The following is a 21,309-nucleotide window of genomic DNA, read 5'->3' on the forward strand; positions in this document are numbered from 1 at the left end:
TGGGGGGATCTCCTTCTCCTTCCCTCTGGCACGGAGGCAAATCCCATCCTCTCCTTGTCCTTCTCCTGCAGACAAGGAGCTGAGGATGGAGAGCAGGGAGGACAAATCCCCACGGCAGAACCTCGTGGACGAGGCCGTTTTTAGTGGCTTCACAGCACTAAATCCCCGAGGAATCCAGTGAGGAGGAAAAGCCTCGGAGATCCCTCAGAAGGAGGGGCTCCAAACCCAGCCCAGGATGCTCTGAGGAGGAAAGACCCAGCATGTGCCAGGAAGGCAGCCAGAGATCTGGCCAGAGCTCTGAGGTGCTGGCTTCCGTAACAGCTCTGACCTGATCGTCCACCAGAGGATCCACACTGGGGAACGGCCCTATGAGTGTGGGGAATGTGGAAAGACCTTCAGCATCAGCTCCTACCTGATCCTCCACCAGAGGACCCACACTGATGAATGGTCCTATAAATGTGGAGAATGTGGGAAAGGCTTCAGGAGCAGTGTCCACCTGAACCGCCACCAGATGATCCACACTGGGATACAACCTTATGTGTGTGGGGAATGTGGGAAGGGCTTCTGTGACAGCTCTCGCCTGATCATCCACCAGACAATTCACACTGGGGAAAGGCCCTACAGGTGCTCACAATGTGGGAAGAGCTTTAGCCGGAGCTCCTGCCTGACTGTCCACCAGAGGATCCACACGGGGGAGCGGCCCTATGAGTGCGGGGAATGTGGGAAGAGCTTCAGCCAGAGCTGCAACCTGATTGCCCACCAGCGGATCCACACTGGGGAGAAGCACTATGAGTGTCCTGAGTGTGGGGAAAGGTTTCAGAGCAGATACCGTCTCCTCAAGCATCAGCAGATTCACACAGAATAGAGGCCCTTCCGCTGCCCCAACTGCAGGAGGGGCTTTAAGAGAAACTCCAACCTCATCACCCACCATCAGATCCACGCTGGGAAGAGGCCCTAACAGTGTCCCAAGTGTGGGAAGAGCTTCTCCTAGAACTCTGCCATGACCCAACACTAAGGGAGGCATCAGTAAGGGAAGGCCTACAAGTACCCCGTGTGCGGGAAGAGCTTTGAGCGCTGCTCCAACTCCATCTCCCACTGGAGGACCCCCACTGGATGGTCCACAGTGACATTTGGTGATCCATGGTCCTGGTGATCCCTGTTAGAAAGATACCTGGCTGGTGGTCTGCACATCTTCCTGGCTCCCCTTGGACACTTGGACGCAGCCAGAGAAAAATGGATTGGGTTGCAACCTGACAACAGAATTTCATAGGGGACAGCAGTTTTTTACTTTCGACCCCAGAAAAGTCTCACCTTTTGCATCCAGTCATTTCTTCGGGTTGCATCAAGGATGGTGTTGGTGGAGGTCTTTTCCAACCTGAATCATTCCGTGATTCTAATTGTCTCTGGCCCACAGGCATCTTCCACAGCCAAATGGTGATGGACTGGAGCACAAAACCAGGATTTTGGAGGCAGTGGAGTGGAAATTCCTCTAGAAAAGGTCCTTTCTACCCACTCAGGCACATGGATACTCAGCCAGCATGTACACGTAAATCCTTTTATTTTGGCTTTGATTTTCCTTCATTTTTCTTCATCCCTTCACTCAAACATTGGGGTAAAAATAAAGACATTTAACTAAGACACGGATAGTGGCATTGTGGGACATGGGTGAGGACATGGGTGGGGATGGGGACATTGACAAGGACATGGGTACGGACATGGCTGTGGATGGCGATGTTGGGCATGGAGGGTGTGTCACAGGTATAGATGGTGACATGGGGCTATAACCACCATCCCCTTGACCACCATCGACCCATGGCCACCACCCTGTGGTCACCATCATCTCCCCATGGCCACAACCACCCTCTTCACCACTTCCATGTTCCCATGGCCACCCCTACAACCCCACCTTGGTGAGCAGCAGGAGGTCGATGAAGTCCATGCTGCGTCCCCGGTGGCCGTCCAGCCAGGCCTGGCGGCCCAGGCAGGCAAGTGCCTGGCGCCGGCGCTGCACCACATCAGCAGTGAAGGCGTGGACAGTGGCACAGGCGCGGGCGAAGCGCCGGCCATCAGAGGAGAGGCTGTAGAGCCACCACGGGTGGAGAAGTGGCCGGAGCTGGCGCCGGACCACCAATGAGCTCAGCTCCAGGATGGCCTGGATATACTCGCTGGGCCGCCTGAACCAGGAACAATGGGGGGACACTGTGGCCACCAGCATGGATGATAGCAGGGCCATTTGGGCCACCAGAATGGCCAACAGAGACAATGATAGGACCATGATGGCCAGTGGGGACCATGGTGGGGGGCCTATGCAGTCACCAGGATGTCAACAGGGACCATGGCAGGGTGAGCACAGCCACCAGGATGGCCAGCAGGGACAACGGTGGGGTCACCAGGGCCACCAGGATGGTCAATGGGGAGAGGTGACACTCACTCCTGGCAGTGGCTCTCGTGGCTGAAGATGCACTTCTGGAGAGTGTCCAGGGTGAGGAGGCTCAGGGGCTGCAGCACTTCCAACTCCACCGGCCCCCCACCAGCTACCGCTGCTGCTGCCCTCCACTTGGCCTGCGGGGATGGACTGGGTTGGGGAGGGATCAGGGACAGGGGATAAATTGGGAAGTGGGACAGGGGTGGGAGAGGGGGAAGAATTGGGGTGGGAGAGTGGAACAGGGATGCAGTGATGAATGAGGGGTGGGGTTGGGGTTTGGGGGCAGGTTTGGGTTTGGGGTATGGGACAGTATGGAATTTGGGTACAGGACGGGACTTGGGGTGCAGCAGTGGGAGCGGGACAGAATTTTGGGAGTGGGACTCAGGGTTTGGGATGCAGGTCAGGGTTTGGGATGCAGCACTCATGATTTAGGGTGCAGGTGGGGACTCATGCGCGTCTCAGATCTCTCACGAGCAGCACGCGGGTGCTCTGGTTGAAGATTCCCAGGTAATTCCGGAGCACATCCCCGTGGAAGGCGGGTGTCAGGAGTCGCCGGTGCTGCACCCAGCGTTGCCCGTTGCTCAGCAGCAGCCCCTCTCCTGGGGAGGGGACACTGGGGTCTGCCGAGGGCAATCAGGGGGGCCATTGTCCCTGTCTCCAACCATCCCTGTCCCCCGTGACACACACAGATCCATCATGGGGGCACCCAGGGGTGATGTCTCTGTTCTCCACCACTCCGTCTCCTGTGACACACACAGATCCAACCTGGGGGCACCCAGGGGTGATGTCCCTGTCCTCCACTGCCCCTGTAACACATCCAGATCCATCTGGGGCCCCACTCCTGTGACACCCAACTCCATTCACAGGACACCCCAGGGTGCTGTCCCCACCCTACCCCTTGCCACTCACCCAGCCAGGGCTTGAGGAAGCCGTAGGAAATTTTGTCCTTGGGGGCCACGAAAGCTGCAGAGTACAAGGACAGGGTAGGCAGGGATTCACTGGAGTGGCATCAGGTCCCCTGCGTGTGGACACAGGGGGTGGCACCACCCTGTCTGCACCCTTTAACCCTCACGTGGGGACCCTGGGGTGGGGACCCTCACCCAGCACCCACGGCCACCAAAGGACGAGGGCTTGGGGACAACCAGAGGCTGGACATGGTGACACCTTTGGGTGGCCCTGAGGAACCTCAAGGACAGGTTGGTAGCCACTATGGGGTGGCATTTGGCCTGGCCATGGTGACACCTCTGGGGACCTTTTAATAATAATGGGCTTGGGTTGATATGGCCACTGCCTGGGCACTGCCAGGTCTCTGTGCCAGGTGTGGTGACACCCATGGGTGGCCCTGGGGACCCATCTGATGTCCCATGTCCTACCTGAGGCACTGAGGAGTGGCCGGAGGGTGCTGGGGTGGAAGAGGCGCAGGACAGGCAGCCAGGGAAGTCCCCACCAGAGGCAGCCATGACGGTACTGGGCCACCAAGGTGTCCACTTGCTGTAGGGCTTCCACCGTGCTCTGGCCCTGGGGACAACAGGACATGTGTGTCACTGGGGCACAGATAGGCTTGGGGACATGTGTGTCTGTCCCCACTGTCCCCTCACAGGTGCCAACAGCCTGTCCCCACTGTCCCCTTGCTGGTACCACCACCCCATCCTCACCATCCCCCCAAGTGCCACCACCCCATTCCTTCAGTCTCCTCACAGGTGCCACCACCCAATTGTTCCTTTGCAGGCGCCTCCACCCCTGTCCCCGCTGTCCCCGCAGGTGCCACCCGCTGTCCTCTCACCATGCCGGTGTGTCCCAGCAACCAATTGCGCCACGGCGGGACAGGGAACTTGTTCAGCTGGCATGTGTATCCTGGTGGCATCGTGTTCCCCCCCCGCCCCCCCTTGTAGTGTCCCCGTCTCCCTGTGTGTGTCCCTGTCCCCCCTTCTCTCTGTGTATCACTGTTCCCCACCCGTGTGTCCCTATCCCTCTGAACATATCCCTGTTCACCTTCCCCATCGTCGTGTGTTCCTGTCCCATCCTAGTGTCCCTGTCCCCATCTCCCCCGTGTGACCCTGCTCCCTTCCCTGTGTCCCTGTCCCTCTCTGTATGTCCCCTGCCCCCCACCCCTGGGGGGACCAAAGTCCCCGAGGTCCCAGGGCTGTGTCCTGTGGGATATTCAGGTGTCCCACAGCATGTCCCCGTGTCCCATAGGATGTTCCCGTGGCTGTTCCTTGCACTGAGCTTCTGCGCCTGTGCCAGCACAGAGAGGGACACCCCATGACACCCCACAGCACCCCACGGCACTTTGACCTCTGGTTTTGTGTCTTTTCTCCTTGCTTTGGGTCCTTTCCCCCTCTCTTGGGTCCTTTAACCCTGTTTTGGGTTCTTTCCCCTTCTTTCGGGTCTTTCCCCTCCGTTTAGGGGTCTTTTCCTATTTCAGGTGCATTTTGGTCCTTTCCCTTAATTTTGGCTGCCCTCCCACTGGCTTTGATGCATTTTTGGGTGTCTTCTCCCTCTCAACCCTATCCCCGCCCTTTCCCCCACATGCCTCCATTCCCTGCCCACCCCTGTCCCCCCAGGTGTCCCCAGGGGTGTCCTGCATGCCATGTGTTCTCTGTGACTGACATCATGGACACCCTTGAGTCCCCGGCCCGGGGAAGCTCCCCTCCCACCACCACAGCACTGGGGTGGGGGCTGAGGGTCTGCAGCACCTTGGAGTGCCAGGCTGGGCTGGGTGAGCACCCCCGGGATCCCCTCCCAGGTCTCACTCCCAGGCAGTGGCAGCTCCTGACCGAGCTCCTGCGCTGTGACCCTGCGACACTGGATCATGGGGCCATGCTGGCCCCCAATGGCTCCATGGTGGCCCTAGGTCCCCTCTCTGCCAGCATTGAGATGGGGTTGAGGTCTGGAGGATCTGGGTGACCCTTCCCCAGCCTCAACCCCCTGCTGATCCTCTCTTCACTGTCACCATCACTGAGGCTTTGGGGACATCTTTCCTGGTGACAACAATGGGACCATGCTGGAACCCAGCAGCTGCTGGGACCCAGCAGCTGCTGGGACCATGTGGAGAACTCCTAAAATTACACCTTGCAGGGCTTCCTGTCCCCTGTTCCCAACTGTGTGGTCATCAGGGCCATGGATGGGGTGGTCCTGGGGTCACGACTGGCCCGAGACCCCATCCTGCTGACCAAGCTGCTCCAGGGCTACTACAGGACCAGCAATGGCTTGGAAATGGGGAGACCCCCCCAGCAGTTATGGCACCAGGATTTTGGGGTGCTGGTGTGGCCAGGACAGCTGGAGAAGGAGGAGACAAAAGGAAGTTTTGGGGATGCTGTGGGTGCTGTCATACACCTGGCAGCTCCTGAAGGATGTGAGGACACAGCAAGTGGAGGTCATGGGTTGTCGGGTGTCACAGGAGTTAAATGAGTGCTACATGGGTATGGGCAGGGGATATCACCCCCTAAACGGGGTTGTCACAACACAAGTGGGTGTTGTCACCCCCTAAACAGGAGTTGTTACCAGACAAAGGGGGCTTATCACCACACAAATGGGGGTTGTCACTGCACAAATGGGGTGGGAAGGAGTGAGAGGGGACCCTAGGTGAGTGGGGTGGGGTCACTCTCATGGGTGGGCACTGAGAGATGACGGCAGGGACGGGTGGCTTGGTGTAGTGGGACATCTTCAGGACCCCTGGGTGGTCACCACCATGTCCTGTGGATGGCCACCACTATGCTGCCTGGGTGGACACCATGGTTTTCCCTTGATGACCACCATCATGTCCTCTGTATGGACACAACTCTGTCCCCTGGATGGCCACCACTCTCTCCCCTGGGTGGTGGTCCCTGGGTGGCAGTCCCTAGGTAGCCACCACCACGTCCCCATGGCCAACACTGTTGTGTCCCTTGGACACTGGCCACCTCATGTCCCTGCCAAAGGACACCCTGAACAGCCCATTCCCATCTCCTCAGTAATTCCCAAGAGGACCTTCCCACATCCAGGGTGAGGGTTCCTCAGATGTTCCCATGTGTCCCCAAAGACCCATCAAGCTCCTTGTCTCTGCCTGGACTCTGTCGTGTCCCCAAGGACCTACTGAGCCCCTTGTCCCCACGTAGACTCTGATGTGTCCCCAAGGGCTCAGGGGATATGTGGAGCCTCTTGTCCCACTGCATGTGGGGGGCTGGTCCCTACTGGGGCACCCTGTAATTGCTGTGGCTCCTGCTGGGCTACACGTTCCTGCACCACACCCTGGAGTCAGTAAGGCCATGCCAGAGCTGCTGCACCTGTTCCCATGCCATGAGGGACATGCAGAGCTTCCACCAGGACACCCACAACTGGGAAAACATTGGCTGCAGCTCACTGTCACCCTCTGAGGGAGTTGGTACCCCCCAAGGGAGATGTCATTGTACTCTGGAGGGCTCTGTCACCTCCTGAAGGATCTGTCCCCATCACTGTCCCCTTGTAGTCCCCACCATTGTGCCCTCACTGTCTCTATCATTGTCCCACCATGGTCCCTGTCATCCTCTGTGGTCCCTTTTGCCCCCCATGGTCCCCATCCCTGTCCCTTTGCAGTCCCCATCACTGTCCCCCCACGGTTCCCACCACTGGGTCCTCACTGTCAGGTCCTTGTGGCTTCATGGTGGGCTTAGACAGCTATTGGAGGATTGGGGGTGGCACTGGGCTGGTGCCCACACCAAGGACTACACTACCAAGGGCTTCAGCACTGGGATCATACAGGACTTCCCGGTCACCCTGCTGGACCCCGACACCCTGGCCCTGATGCAGCATGAACTCCAGCGCTGTGCTGTCCACTCTGGCTGTGTCCAGCCCGACTTCACCCTGTGTGGCCACTGCCAGCTCAGCCACACCAATTGCCCCGGCAATGCCCTCTTCCAGGGCATCCAGAGCTGGCCCAGCTTCCAGGGGATCCTGGTGTCCCCAGGGCTTGGAGTGGGCGTCTCAGTGGGGTTGGTGGGAGGAGGTTCAGGGTGATGATACTGGGACTGAATGAGCCCTGTTCTGTGCTCCATGATCATGTCCCATGGCATGTCCCATGTCCTGTGCCCTGTGTCCTATGCCATGCTCCACGGTCATGTCCCATGTCCCTGTGCTCTCCAGCCATGTCCCATGTCCTGTGTCATGTCCTGTGTCCTGTGCCATGCTCCAGGGTCATGTTCCAACCCATAGCATGCCCTGTGCCATGTGTCCTGTGCTGTGTCCCACGCCACACTTCACACCAAGCCCCATGCCATGCCCCAGGATCCACACCAAGCTGTGCATGGCTGCATCCCCATCACTGTCACCATCCCCATCACTGTCCCCATCACTGCTTCCTTCTTGCTGCTGCACCAGCTGATCCCTCAGCTTCCTCCAGGACTGGTGTGTCTTTGTCCGGCCCTGGGCCCCACTGGTGGCTGTCCCGTGTCCCCCAGGATGGGGGGTGACACTGGCACACATCTGCACACACCTGGTATTGGGGCTGGCAGTGGGGCTGGAACCCATCTGGGACTGGGGTGGGGACTGTCCTAGATCAGTGGCATCATGGCACCAGGCCTGGGAAATGAGGCTGGGAACTGGGACTGGGGCTGGGGGAGTGGGGCTGGACATGAGGCTGGGCAGTGGGACTGGCCACCAGTACTGGGCACTGACATTGGGCACTGGACGCTTGGACTGGCCAGCGGGGATGGGCACTGAGGCTGGACCCTGGCACTGGGCATCAGCACTGGGCATCAGCACTGGGCATTGAACCAGAAGCAGGATAAACCCCTCTGCTCCTTCTCCTTTGCCCCCCTGAGCCCCACTTTGCCTACCCAAAGCTTGGTTGCACCAGATGCTGGCAGGATCTGTCACCTTTGGGGATGTTTTCCAGGGAAAGGAGGGTGGTTTGGGAGTACTGAGTGTGCTGATTCTGATCCCTCCAGACCCAGATGGGAGGACCCGCTGGGGGGCTGTGAGAAGCCCTAAAAAGAGACTCTTCCCCCAGCTTCCCAGTTAACAATCTCAAGGTGGGCACCTCCCACTCCCGATCCCACCCCCTCCAAGGGCCCCGGGGAGACACGGATCTGTCCCTGTCCCCTCCTCCAGGGGCTGTTGTAGAAGAGGCTCCTCTGGGAGAGGAAAAGTAGCAGTAGCACCAAAGTTCACAGAATTACAGAATCAGCTGAGTTGGAAAAGACCTTTGAGATCATCAAGTCCAACCTGTGACCTAACACCACCTTATCAACTGAACTCCAGCATTGAGTGCCACATCCAGTCTTTTATTATACACCTCCAGGTGCAGTGACTCTACCACCTCCCTGGGTAGCCCCTTCCAATGATCACTCTTTCAGTAAAGAATTTTTTCCTAATGTCCAGCTTAAACTTCCCCTGGCAGAGCTTAAGACTGTGTCCTCTCCTTCTGTCAGTGGTTGCCTGGGAGAAGAGACAAGCCCCCATCTGATTACAACCGCCTTCCAGGTGGAAGGAGGGGTCGGTGGGTGTTGGGGTTGTCCTGGTGACACTCCTGTCCCTGCAGGATCCCCATCAGAGTGGATGGGGGGTATGTGGGTGCTGCGGGTCCCCAGTGACTATCCCGTCCCTGCAGGGTCCCCACCAGAGCAGTGCTGGGGGAGATCCAGTGACACTGTTCCATCTGCAGGGATGCTGTGAGTGCAGCAAATGGGAGAGCTCCTGGCTGGCAGAGGCTCCACTCGCAGGGACTTGGCTGCTCACTGCTGCTGAGGCCCAGCACAGCTCCAAGGGGCTCCTCGGGCACCCCTGCATAGAGGGCTCCAAGGGATGGCCTTTATCACAACAAGATTTCATCCTGGCCGCACTTTCCATTGGCAGCTTTCTTTCAAAGTGTGAGAATTAGAATGTGATGCCATTTGGGTAAAAACAAATTTCAAAGTCTATTCAACAACAACAACATCAACCCAAAAACAACAACAACAACAACAAAAAAATCAAACCCAAACAAACAGAAGCACATTAGAACACAGCAGTTCCTGGGAGCACACAGGGTTTCTGAGAAGCTCCAGAGCAGCTCAGCCCAGGTATGGTTCATCAAGGCCAAGGCCTAACCAACACTTCTCAGGTAGATCATAGTGAGGCCTGAAAGGGAGGCAGGGGTGGGGGTATTTAAAATTACTTTGAGAAGTATTGTCTCCTTATATTCATTATCATCCGGAGTGTGTCTCTCAAATTGGCAGGGAATGACTTCCCTCAGTCTTGATGCCACTCCTAGGTATTCCCAGATGAGCTGGCAGTGGAAGACAGTAAAAAATACAGGTGTTATCTGAGCCTGTGTGGCCTCTCAAGTGGCTCTTGGCCTCTTCCTCTCCTCTCGATTTGCACAACCGAGGTGGACATAAATGACAGTATGAACACAGAACATCTTAAACTGGTTTTCTGCCCGGTGGAAGGTTGTGACAGGGATATTTGATAAGTACTGATGACTGAATCTCAGCTGCATCGTGTAATCCTGTCTTTGCGACAGGAAGGACGGTGAGGGCAAAAGTGGCCACCTCCAGGCCCTCAGGAAACCGGCAGCAGGCAGCTCCGGCTGGACGCTGGAGAGCTTCTTTGCCCCGGAGAGCCATCTAAATCTTTTATTTTCACCATCACGCCCTACAGGAGTATTTTTAAAAGACTTTTTTCGTGTTGCCTGCGCCGCCCCGGCCCCGCTCCCCCCGAGCCCGGCCGGCCCCGCACAGCGCCCGGCTGAGGGAGCGCGGCGAGGCGGCACAGCCCGGCCCGAGGGCCCCACCCGCCCCAGAGCGCAGGGCCGGGCGCCCTCGGCGGCTTTCGGCTTCGCTGCGCGCTCTGAGGGAGCTCATTTTGTGCTGCCGCGCCGGGCTGTTTTATTCTCAGGCGCGGCAGGCGGAGGGGCGGCTGTGGGCAGGACTGTAGAGGGGAGTGCGGTAATTGTTCGTTTCCCTTTCCCACCGCCCCATGCCGCGTTCTCCTGCGGGATTTCTCTTTTCCCTCTGTTCTCGCCTCGCTGCCCGCGCCGCCTCTCAGGGCCGGCCCTGCTCGGGCCGGGCGGCGGTGCGGAGCAGCCCGGGAAAGGCTTTTCCCTTCGCCGCCCGGGCCCTCAGGCGCGGCTGGCGGCGGCCGAAGCGGAGGAGGCCGCGCGGGGCAGGAGCGTGTGGGGCGGGCAGGGGAGCCGGGCCGGGCCGGGCCCGGGCTGCGGGAGCTGCCGGGGCTGCGCCGTGACTCTTGAGGAAGGACATTTCGGGGTGGCTCGCTCGGAGTCTTGTTTTGTGGTGTGTAAAAAACGCCAATCACTTGTTTTTGAAATTTTAAAAGTTTAATAGTAATAAAATGGTTATAAAAATAGTAATATAATTAGAATAATAAAATTTGAACATTTGAGATTAGGACAATATGAGACATCCCCCCTCTTATTCTTTGTAAATCACTTGGCTTGAGCAATATTCCTTGTTTACTTGCATCTTCTGGTCTATGCTGGCAAAATAAAACAAGGGACTACACAAGGAAGATATATCAAAACAGTTGTAATACATAGAAGGAAAAAAAAAATCTTAATTTCTTTTGTCATCCCATCTCTAACGCATTACTCCACCAGCTAGGTTTTAACATTGTTTTTGTGATATCCTTTACTTCTCCTAGAATGACTTTTCTGTGGTCCTCAATTTTCATCAATCTGATATATCAAACTTTCCACAAACACTCCTTTCTTTAGCCAATAGATAGTCTAAAGCCAACCTACTCTGATACATGGCAGTTCTTGTTTGAGTTTGTTGCCTTTATATTAATTCCATTACCTTACTAGTTGCTTTACCAGTTTTGTTTGTTATTATCTCTACAGCAGCTTGGAGTCTTATAATTCGGTTTAGCATCTTGTGCTTAGGTGGCTGGCCCATACATTTCTAAGATACGTTCAGGGGCCATTCCTCATCTCCCCATCAAATCCCTTTTGTTTCTCTTCAGATTCTCTTAAACTGGTATCCCTAATTGGTCTCCATCGGGCCCTGGCAAAAGAAAAAATCCTGGCTGTATGATTTCCAGAGTGCAGCTCTCTTTCCACTGAGAGGGAAGTTTTGGGTATGCTCTTTTTCCACATATCCAAAATACGCCATCTGGAGCTTTCCAATAGTCAAACTTTTGCTGATCTATATTTTCCCAGAATTTGGAAATTTCTGGAATGCCAAAGTAAGGATTTTTTCCTGTATCATTACATTGAAAAAGTCTGATTTTATTATCATACTTACAATTTCCCTTTTTAACTTTTTCCTGGGTCCAGTACATGGTTGGTTGTTCTGGGATCTACCATACAGAAATTCTATTACTAACCTTGTATCTTTTACAAGGAATTTTTCTTACTTCATGAAGGAACTCTTTTCTAGTGCACCATAGGCATTCTAGACATTCTTCTCCTGTGACTACTGAACTCAAAATCGACCCCTCTGGTAGGTTTTCTCTGCTTACCATTGTTCAGTTCCACTTCAGTTGGGTGTAAGCTGCTGCCTTTACACGGCAATTCTTCTGACAGCAAAGCCCCTCTACAGACCCAACAGTTGGTTATGTTGAGTTCTCTACTTATTCTTTCCCCTAGTTCCACAAACTGATTTTTTTTAAATTTTTTTTCCCCATTCTTGAGATATCTATTTCTTTTTCTAATTCCTGTTTCAGTTTCATATACAAATCGTCAATCGAGATTGGCATAGGTTTAGGTGGTTGTACTGGCTTAGCCTTTGTGTTTATCAATTGCTCTTTTACTAAATCTTGTGCTCTGTTCCCAATAATGCAGGTGAAACAAATCCATCTCTCCTCTTTTGGGCATTGGCTTTTCATCCTGTTACCACTTGCTCCTAAGTTCTCCGCAGTCCAATACTTTTTCCCATTGTGTATGCAAATGCCTAATTTGGATGGGTTGTAACAGTGACTGTTGACATGAGCGTGAGAAATAAAAAAACCAAAACTTTGATGTCTTTACATACATAGCTTGCGTTAACATCTGTGGCATGGTCTTATTGATATCCCAAAAGGGAAAAAAACCAACAAATGAATGACAGAACTAGGGATAACAGAGGTCCAGTATGGCTTATACTCCCACCTCCCGTGCCTGTGGGGTTGCAACCCACAGCAGGTGTATTTGATCTTCTTGGTGGCGAATACAGAGGCCAATGTGGTCTTGCCCTCTATTTCCTTGTCACTTTCTCTTAGCTAATTTCCAAGCAAATAGTTTTTCACATTCCTTAACTGTGGTTTCCCACCATTCCTCAGGTATCTCCCATTCAACAGGCACTAATAATTCCCATCCACAAAACAAAGTTCTTACCTTAACACAAAACAAAGTTCTTTCTTTAACACTTCTTGGAACAAGAGCATAAATTTTATGAACTACAATACTAATTGTGAAAAATGCCAATCACTTGTTTTTGAAATTTTAAAAGTTTAATAGTAATAAAATGGTTATAAAAATAGTAATATAATTAGAATAATAAAATTTGAACATTTGAGATTAGGACAATATGAGACAATAGAAACAAAGAGATACAGACATCCGGGTACCTTTTTCTGGGCAGCACAAGCCAGAAAAAGGACCCCCGTTAACAGAGGATTAACCCTTAAAAACAATTGCCTATTGCATATTCATACATCTCATACATGATGCATAAATTCCATTCAAACACAGGATTCTGTCTGGTCACTGTGAACTTCTTCTTCTTAATCCTCATGCCGTCTTCCTGTCTGAGCGAGGTGGGAAGAAGTTAGTTTTCTGCTGATAAGGGAGCAATACATTCCCTTTCTCTGAAAGATTTAGGTGTCCTGTGGCTTCTATCTGGTGTGAGTCCGTTCTTAAACAAATATCGCATAGCATAGTTTCTATTTTAACATTATGTTATAACCTAAAACTATATTTAATACATTACTTAAGAAAATTAATATAGCATAACTTTCTAGCATAATACAATATTCATTTTAATACTTGTGAAAAGCCAATCATAAAATACACATTTTTCACACTAATTATTCCCACAACTCAAACATTTACTTATAACCAACTACCATGTCCAGTATCAGGATGAATCAAATAAAGTTTAAAGTATGGTACTGATGGAAATGGTAATTTCCCTTCTTCCCTCTACAATTCACAGGCTAAGGTCACAATATAAGAATTCTTTTACCAAAACAGTCCTGATTCTTCTGTCTGAAATATTCCTCTCCAAGGAGATATTTTATTTAGGCAGTGCTTGAAACCAGTGATGTAAGCTTTGCCTTATTTCTTAATTAAGTGTTATTCTTTGTACATTTCTTGGGTCGTGTGGGTTTTCCCCAAAACATTACCACTCAATCCCCATTTGAAAGTCAATTTGGTATCACCCGGTTTAAATGTGAGAGTCCATTCTTCACGTTCCTTCACAAGTCTTTTGATTTTGCTGGCATAAATTCACCTTCTTTCCGTGGTTCAGATTGCTGTTTCAGTAGTATCTGGAAAGGACTTAACAGCATAGTAATAAAAGAAAGACAATACTGCATTAACTTTTACTATTAGCTTTCTTCAAAACTTTCTAGGTTTAGCTAAAAGCTTTCTCCACAGCCGCCTCTTCTTCTTGTATCCAGGTCTGCTAATAGCTGCAGAAGAAAATTCTTCTTTCTGTGAACTACAGTTAGTTAAATAAGAAAGGCCAGACCGATTTTAACCCGAGATGTATCACATCTATTGCCTTTTTACTTTTTTTTTTTTTTTACTATTTAACTGTTTTAGCCTTACAGACACATTCTATTCCTCAGAACAAAAGCCTCCTCTTTTTAACAGCGAACAAAACAAAACAAAACAAAACAAAACAAAACAAAACAAAACAAAAAAACACAGCAAAAAAGACCACACCCTCACTTAAAAAAATTAAACCACTTTGCGAGGTTTGGAGAGTCAGCAATCTCTGCCCTGATTTTATCTCTTTTAGTGCTGGCCTCCTCCCCCTCTTTTTCACAGCAATGCTGCCGAAGCTGTTCTTCGCCCTTCCCCGGCTGCTGCCACTTCACTGCAGGGGCTTAGCCTGCGGGAGCAGGGGAGAACTTACAGATAGCCATGAGCCTGGGCACCCTGGGGGCATGCCTTGGGTCTCTTTCGCCCCCTCCCCTTCTCTCTTTTTTTTTTTTTTTTCCTCTCTCTCTCTCTCTCGACCCACTTGCCGGGGCCAACGCTGCCATCCTGGACTCGAGACCCCGATGGTCTGGGAGCCACCCCGGCAGTTCCACCACTGAGCCAGCCCGCTCCTGGCCGGCAAACCTGTGTGATCTGCTCCCAGCACCGCCGGGTCGCCTCTGTGAATCGGTCCTTCCAGCAGCGCCTGAGACCCTGCCGCTCCTACAGGAGCGGTTAAACACCTCCCAACCTTGAGAGCTCCAATCTTGGTATCTCCAGGTGCTCTCGACATTCTTTTTCTTTCCTTAGCCAACATATCCTCTTTTCCCTTCAAGGAGGGCCCGTTCTGCTAAACTTTTCCAGACCCCAGTTCGGCATTGAGCAAGCTCTTAATCACCATGTGTTAAGACACTTCCCTGCTCTTTATGCAGAAACCTCATTCACACTTCTGCTCTCTTCTAGCATCAAAACATCACCACTCCACATTCCAACATCCCAGAGTCTGCTAACCACCCCTCCCCTTCTTCAATTTCTCTCTTCTCTTCTCACTTTCTTTTTCTTTATCTTTTTTTCTCTTCTTTGATTCAACACACTCCAGACTGTAAAAGGTGTACACGCAATTAGTTTACTTCCAAAAGTAAGTTTACACCTTTCTTTTACTAGGATTGCAATAGCTGTTATACCTTAAATACATAATGGCTAGCTATGGCTTACCGGATCTAACATCTTTGATAAATAAGCTACTAGTTTCTTTACTCTTTCTCACTCCTGAATTAAAATTTTATGAGCTACTCCATTTTCTACATGTATGTACAGATGAAAAGCTTAAAGCTTAAGCTTAAGCTTAATGATAAGCTTAAAGCTATTACTTAGTCTAGTTTTTAACTTCAAGTCTTCTAACTTAACATTACCTTCCTTGGTCCGTTTTTCATAAAAAAAATTTACTGCTTGTGTGTACCCCTCAATCCATAATCTACAATATTTCCATAGTCTAAGTAGTTTTCTGATCTCCCTCTTTGAAGAGGGAGGGGGAAGGGATAAAATTCCTGCAATTCTCTCATGGTTGAGTTTCTAGCCACCTTTACTTATTGTCTAAGATATGTTACCTCTGGTTCTACAAATTATAGTTTCCTGTCGATACCTTTAATCCTTTTTCCTCTAGAAAATTCAAAAGTTCTATAGTAGCTTCTCTGATATCACATTTTTGGTTTCTCAAAAAATAGTTTTTATTGGTCTTCTTTACAGGGAGAATAGGGGTATTATGAGAAGGCATATAAAGTTTGGGGTTCTTTTATTATCAACTTCAAATTTTCCCAGCTTTCTAAAGATATGGGATACTGTATGGGACAATCTTCTCTCTCAGTTGGAACCCTTATGGGTCAATATTTAATCCTTCCCTATTTCCTTCCCCAGCCCAAACTTTTTTTTTTTTTTTTTTTTTTTTTTTTTACACAAAGAAATCCAGAGCTTAACACATCCAAACTTCTGCTTGGATACTTTGAAATGGTCAACAAGCTAACTTACGATGTCCTCATGTTGTTTTACTTATCACTTTTTTATTTATCCTTTCGCAAATTATATCTTTTTCAGTTACTTGCTTTGCTGCTCTAAAGATCCCAATGTACCCATAGTTTCTAAAAAAACGATCACACAAAGCTTGAGTGCCCCAGTGGGTTTTCTGATGCATGTCTTCTAATATTCCCTAGTAAGCATTTTATTAACTAATGGTCTTCCTTCAGGAAGTTTCTATTTCTCTGATTCATCTTATTCACCACCTATCTTGTTTAATTTTTTTCTGCCTCCCTAAACTTTGAAATTGCCTTTTTTTTTCATTTGGAATTAATATTAACATAACTCTTTCAGCTCCATTTTCTATTGCATCTTTAGATTCCTGATCTGCCAAATTATTTCCTCTTATTTCAGTGATCTTTAACCTTTTTCGTGTTCTTTAATGGGTACTATAGCTACCTCTTCAGGTACTTTTGATGCCTCTAAAACTTCTAAAATGAGCCCCTCATGTACTAATCTGTTTCCTCTTGAATTAAGTAGTTCTTCTTCCCAAATTTTTCCAAAGGTATGTACTACTCCAAAGGCATACCTTGGATCAGTATATATATATATATATTTCCTTTTTGGTGCTAAATATTCCAGTGCTCTTTTAGAGCATATAATTCACAGGTTTGAGCTGACCAGTTGATGGTAATTTTTCTATTTCAACAGTTTGCATGTTTGTGTTTTTTTCCTATCAACTACTGCATATGCTGTATTTTCTCCTTTTGCAAGGAGTTGTATTTCTGTTAGCTAACATAACTCCCAAAGGGCTATCTTGGGGTATCTCCGCTAGTATGCTTCTATTCCCCCTTTTTCCTGTACCTAACTTACTGGTTTTCTATTCCATTTTCAAGATCTTATCTATTCATCCTCTGCCTCTGTTTCTCATTCTAACTAACAGTTTAACCACCGCTTTTCTTTCAACGACTCACACCCAAACTGAATCTCTATCTCGAGAGAATCACGGGTCCCTGTGCCCCCCCCCTTTCGCCTTGGGGTTGGCCTCTCACTGGGCCTCCTGGAAGGGCTCTGGCTCTGGTGCCTCGGGTGCCAGTTCCCTTGTGAGGCTGTCTGCGTGTCTCTCACACTCTTTAGCCACAGCCCCCTCCACACACCAGGGAGAACAGTGGCCCGTTGCAGGTCACTTATACCTGAGCCAGAGTTCCCACCTGCCCTGGAGACAATGGCCTGTGTGCAGGTCACACACACAACAAGACAACAATAAGGTACCTTTTACTTTCAAACCACCTATTACAATTTTAGGTGTTACTGACCAGTCCCGGTGCTATTGGATATCCCTCAATCCAGCTGTGCTGTCCAACCCCAGATGTTCTTGGGAATTTTATACCTCAATCCAGCTATGTGGTACAACCCAGATGCTCTTAGGCATTTCTATATTTTTTTGCTGTGTTGTCCAACCCTGGATACTCTTGGGCAAAAATATTTTTATCCCTCCATCTAGCTGTGCTGTCTAACCCCGGATGTTCTTGGTTAAAATGTTTATGCCTCAATCTAGCTGAGTTGTTCAACCCCGGATGCTCTTGGGCATATCCTCAACCGGCAGAATTCTGCTCAACTCTGGATGCTATTGGAATGTAAATCCCTCAACCCACCAGGTTTTCAGGGGCCCCTCTTATCCCGTTTCCTAGTGGATTGGGCTAGGAAACTCTGCTCCCTTCCTCCGAGGGGTCCAACCCCTCCCTGAGACCCAGTCCCAGTTACCCCGGGGGATTCTCTCACTCCTTTTAACATTCACTTTGTCTCTTTCCTGGCTGTTTTCCTCGTGGAAAGACAGAACCGCAGCATGGGAGACTCCACACTCGGGTAGCAGGTCTGGGACAACCAGCCCGCCTCTCATTCACACACATTCATCCCCACGTACCTGCCCCCCCAAAAAGTACTTACCAATCCTTTTTCCTTTCTGGGTTCTTGGCACGTACTACTACTCTTAGGGGGCCAATTACCGCGGTTTCATAAAGGGAGTCTTCTTCCCTTCTCTTTGTTTTATTGCCTCTCCTTGTCCACCGATGTAACCTGCATCTGTCGGTTGCACCAGGGGAAGCAGAGCGAGGCTGCCAAATCAGACAGGGCGTGCCTCCCCACTCTGACTCTCCTAAGGCAACGGCAGCAAGGCGTGAACCATCCTCTGCTGCCATAATTGTGAAAAATGCCAATCACTTGTTTTGGAAATGTTAAAAGTTTAATAGTAATAAAATGGTTATAAAAATAGTAATATAATTAGAATAATAAAATTTGAACATTTGAGATTAGGACAATATGAGACGAGAAAAACAAAGAGATACGGACGTCCGGGTACCTTTTTCTGGGCAGCACAAGCCCGAAAAAGGACCCCCGTTAACAGAGGATTAACCCTTAAAAACAATTGCCTGTTGCATATTCATACATCTCATACATGATGCATAAATTCCATTCAAACACAGGATTCTGTCTGGACACTGTGAACTTCTTCCTCTTAATCCTCATGCCGTCTTCCTGTCTGAGCGAGGTGGGAAGAAGTTAGTTTTCTGCTGATCAGGGAGCAATACATTCCCTTTCTCTGAAAGATTTAGGTGTCCTGTGGCTTCTATCTGGTGCGAGTCCTTTCTAAAACAAATATCTCATAGCATAGTTTCTATTTTAACATTATGTTATAACCTAAAACTATATTTAATACATTACTTAAGAAAATTAATATAGCATAACTTTCTAGCATAATACAATATTCATTTTAATACTTGTGAAAAGCCAATCATAAAATACACATTTTTCACATGGTGTTTGTCCCACGGCTCCCCTGCTTCTCCTTCAGCCTGCGGCGGGGCCGAGCAGGAGCGCAGCGGGGCGAGGGAGCGGTGCAGAAATGCAGGCGGGAGACGGGGCAGGGGCACGGCGGGCTTGGAGACCCAAGGGCTCAGAGATCTCTCGCTGCTGCCTGTCCGGGGACGGGGCAGGGTCAGGAAGCCCGGCGGCTCCGAAAGCCTCCCTCCTTCCCTCGCCGGGAGCGGTGGGGCGTGGGGAGGCACAGGGGAGGGGCAGTGGCGGTGCTGAGGGTGACTGAGAGAGGAGGAAGATTGAAGAGCCTTGCGATGTCACCATAGAACTCATGTGACTGCTCCTGCCATCTCTTTAGCAGCCCAGAGTCTTGCAGGATGTGAGCATGGGGCGCCTGTCAGTGCCGGTGACCTGCTGGCTCCCTAGAAGGCCCAGAGAGCCCCGCAATGTCACCATGGAAGCCCTGTGAGTGCAGGTGAGCTCAGGGCTCTTTAGAAACCTGGATCCCTGTGGGATGTGAGGATGGAAGCCTTGAGAGGGCCTTTGAGCTGAGTGCACTTCAGCAGTTTAGAAAAACCTGGGATGTCACCGTGGAGCCACTGTCAGTTCTGGTGATGTCTGAGTTCTTTAGCAGCGTAGAAACACAGGGGATGTCAGCACAGAGCTGCTGTCATTGCCTGTGACCTCACTGCTCTTTAGGAGCACAGCAGCCACTGGCTTGTCACAATGGAGCCCCTCTGAGTGGCTGTGACAAAGCACTTCTTTAGCAGCCTGGATCCCCTGGGATGTCCCTGTGGAGTTCCTCTAACAGCGTGTGACCTCATGGTTCTTTTGCAGCCTTGAACACTCTTGGAATGTCACCGTGGAGCCTGTGAGTGCCTGTGACATGACAGCTCTTTAGCAGCATGGAGACTTCTAGGATGATGCCATGGAAGCCTTGTGAGTGCCTGTGACATCACGGCTGCTTAGCAGCCTGGAGACACTTGGGATGTTGCCACTGAGACCCTGTGACAGCCTGTGAGGTCAGTGCAGTTTGGCAAACGGGATTCCTGGGATGTCCCGATGGAGCCCCTGGGATTGCCATGACCTCAGTGTTCTTCAGGAGCTCGGAGACTTCTGGGATGTCACCATAGAAGCTCAGTGAGTGCCTGTGCCAAATGGGCTCCTTAGCATGTCGAGACACCTCTGTTGTCCTCATGGACACCAGTGACTGCCTGTGACCTGCAAGTCTTTGGAAGATGAAAGAGCTCTGGGATGTCAGCGTGGATGCCCTGTGCCTGTTTGTGATCTCTGTACTTCTGAGCAGGCTGGAGACAACTCTGATGCCAGCAGGGACTGGAGTGGGGTGGTGGTGGTTCAGGGAGGTGAGGGTGGGGGGAGGAACGTGTGGCAGGGCTCGCTGGGAGCCGCTCAGGCACTGAGTCAGCAGGGACGGCACCGGAACGCAGGCCTGGCCAACACTCGTGTTCCCACTGGCCAAGTCCTGTCCCAGGAAGCAGGTCTGCCCTCCGCTGGGATGGGAGGCCCTCTGGAACAGGGGACCAGGTGTACCCTGTGCCCCCAGCCTGCCAAGTCTGGTCACTGAAGGCCAGGTCTACCCACTAGGGTCTCAGACATGGTCTGCCTGCTGCCAGCATGGGAGGCCTTCCCTCCTCTACCCGGAAGGCCGGGTCTGCTCACTAAAAGGATCAGAGTAGTGCCATTTCACTGGCAGCTGGGACATCAGGAGGGGTCATCCCACACTGCTGAGAGTGCACCAGGTTCAATAGGGTCTTCTTCCCCTGCTGATTCTGCCAAGCCCATTCCCTTGGCTGTGCTTTCACTGGATAGTAGGTAGGGACTGTGGGAATCTTGTTCATTCATTCATTCATTCATTCATTCATTCATTCATTCATTCAGTAAAGTCACTAATTAGATGATGAGGCATTTGGCTATTTATTGAGAATTTATTTTTATATATGTTCTTTTTCTGGGTTATGTGTAGATGGCCCATCCACCTTGGTCCAAATCAGTAGAATTTAGTCTCAAATGTGGGTGAAATGCAATGCTACATCCTTGAAAGAATTGTGTCATGCCCACTGTCCTTATGTACCATCCAGCCTTTAAACTTTTTTTTTTTTTAAATTTACATAAACAATAACTCCATGCAGCTGAGCCAACCTTGCTTCCAAACATTTGAACAACATCAAATGAGGTAAAGAGTGCTGTGAAGGCCAGGGCCAGGGCAGTCTTCCCCTGCCTTGGTTTGGAGAGACCTAGGGCCTGTAGGAGCTCATTGTTTCCATAGAACCACTTGGGAAAGTCCAGTGGGAAAGTCTGCAAACATGATACATCCTGCATTGGTGAGGTCCTGAATTTGTTTGGGAAGATGTTGATATTTCCTCACTGTAGTGGGTTGACCCTGGCTGGATGCCAAGTGTGCACTCAGTTGCTCTATCACTCCCTTTCTCAATGGGACAGGGCAGAGAATAAGATGGAGCAC

General features: G+C 50.7%; 2 protein-coding genes and 1 pseudogene across 2 annotated transcripts; 2 read left to right on the forward strand and 1 right to left on the reverse strand.

Moving 5' to 3' along the window:
• The first annotated feature begins 313 nt into the window (after positions 1-313).
• Positions 314-1,638, forward strand: LOC120504856 (zinc finger protein 239-like). The gene has a single exon (XM_039714735.1). It carries the CDS (start codon positions 512-514, stop codon positions 863-865), a length of 354 nt encoding a protein of 117 aa, XP_039570669.1. The 5' UTR covers positions 314-511; the 3' UTR covers positions 866-1,638.
• A 241-nt stretch (positions 1,639-1,879) lies between these two features.
• Positions 1,880-4,289, reverse strand: LOC120504857 (cytochrome P450 4F22-like). The gene is made up of 6 exons (XM_039714736.1): positions 4,209-4,289; positions 3,799-3,943; positions 3,335-3,388; positions 2,897-3,024; positions 2,432-2,562; positions 1,880-2,174 (listed from the first exon to the last, which is right to left on the reverse strand). The coding sequence occupies exons 1-6, from the start codon at positions 4,287-4,289 to the stop codon at positions 1,895-1,897; spliced, it is 819 nt and encodes a 272-aa protein (XP_039570670.1). The 3' UTR covers positions 1,880-1,894.
• A 398-nt stretch (positions 4,290-4,687) lies between these two features.
• On the forward strand, positions 4,688-7,399 carry LOC120504855 (annotated as a pseudogene).
• Positions 7,400-21,309: the final 13,910 nt, after the last annotated feature.

This window comes from Passer montanus, unplaced genomic scaffold, assembly GCF_014805655.1.
Source record: "Passer montanus isolate IOZ18808 unplaced genomic scaffold, ASM1480565v1 scaffold307, whole genome shotgun sequence".
Classification (NCBI taxonomy): domain Eukaryota; kingdom Metazoa; phylum Chordata; class Aves; order Passeriformes; family Passeridae; genus Passer; species Passer montanus.

What these genes read in the sequence shown, in the direction of transcription:
- LOC120504856 (XM_039714735.1), top strand. Translation starts at nt 512, where the DNA reads ATGATCCACACTGGGATACAACCTTATGTGTGTGGGGAATGTGGGAAG.
- LOC120504857 (XM_039714736.1), bottom strand. Translation starts at nt 4,289, where the DNA reads ATGCCACCAGGATACACATGCCAGCTGAACAAGTTCCCTGTCCCGCCG. An exon ending in TGCTGGGACACACCGGCATG is followed by an intron (nt 3,944 to 4,208) that starts GTGAGAGGACAG and finishes TGTTGTCCCCAG; the next exon opens with GGCCAGAGCACGGTGGAAGC. An exon ending in CACGAGAGCCACTGCCAGGA is followed by an intron (nt 2,175 to 2,431) that starts GTGAGTGTCACC and finishes TTCCTGGTTCAG; the next exon opens with GCGGCCCAGCGAGTATATCC.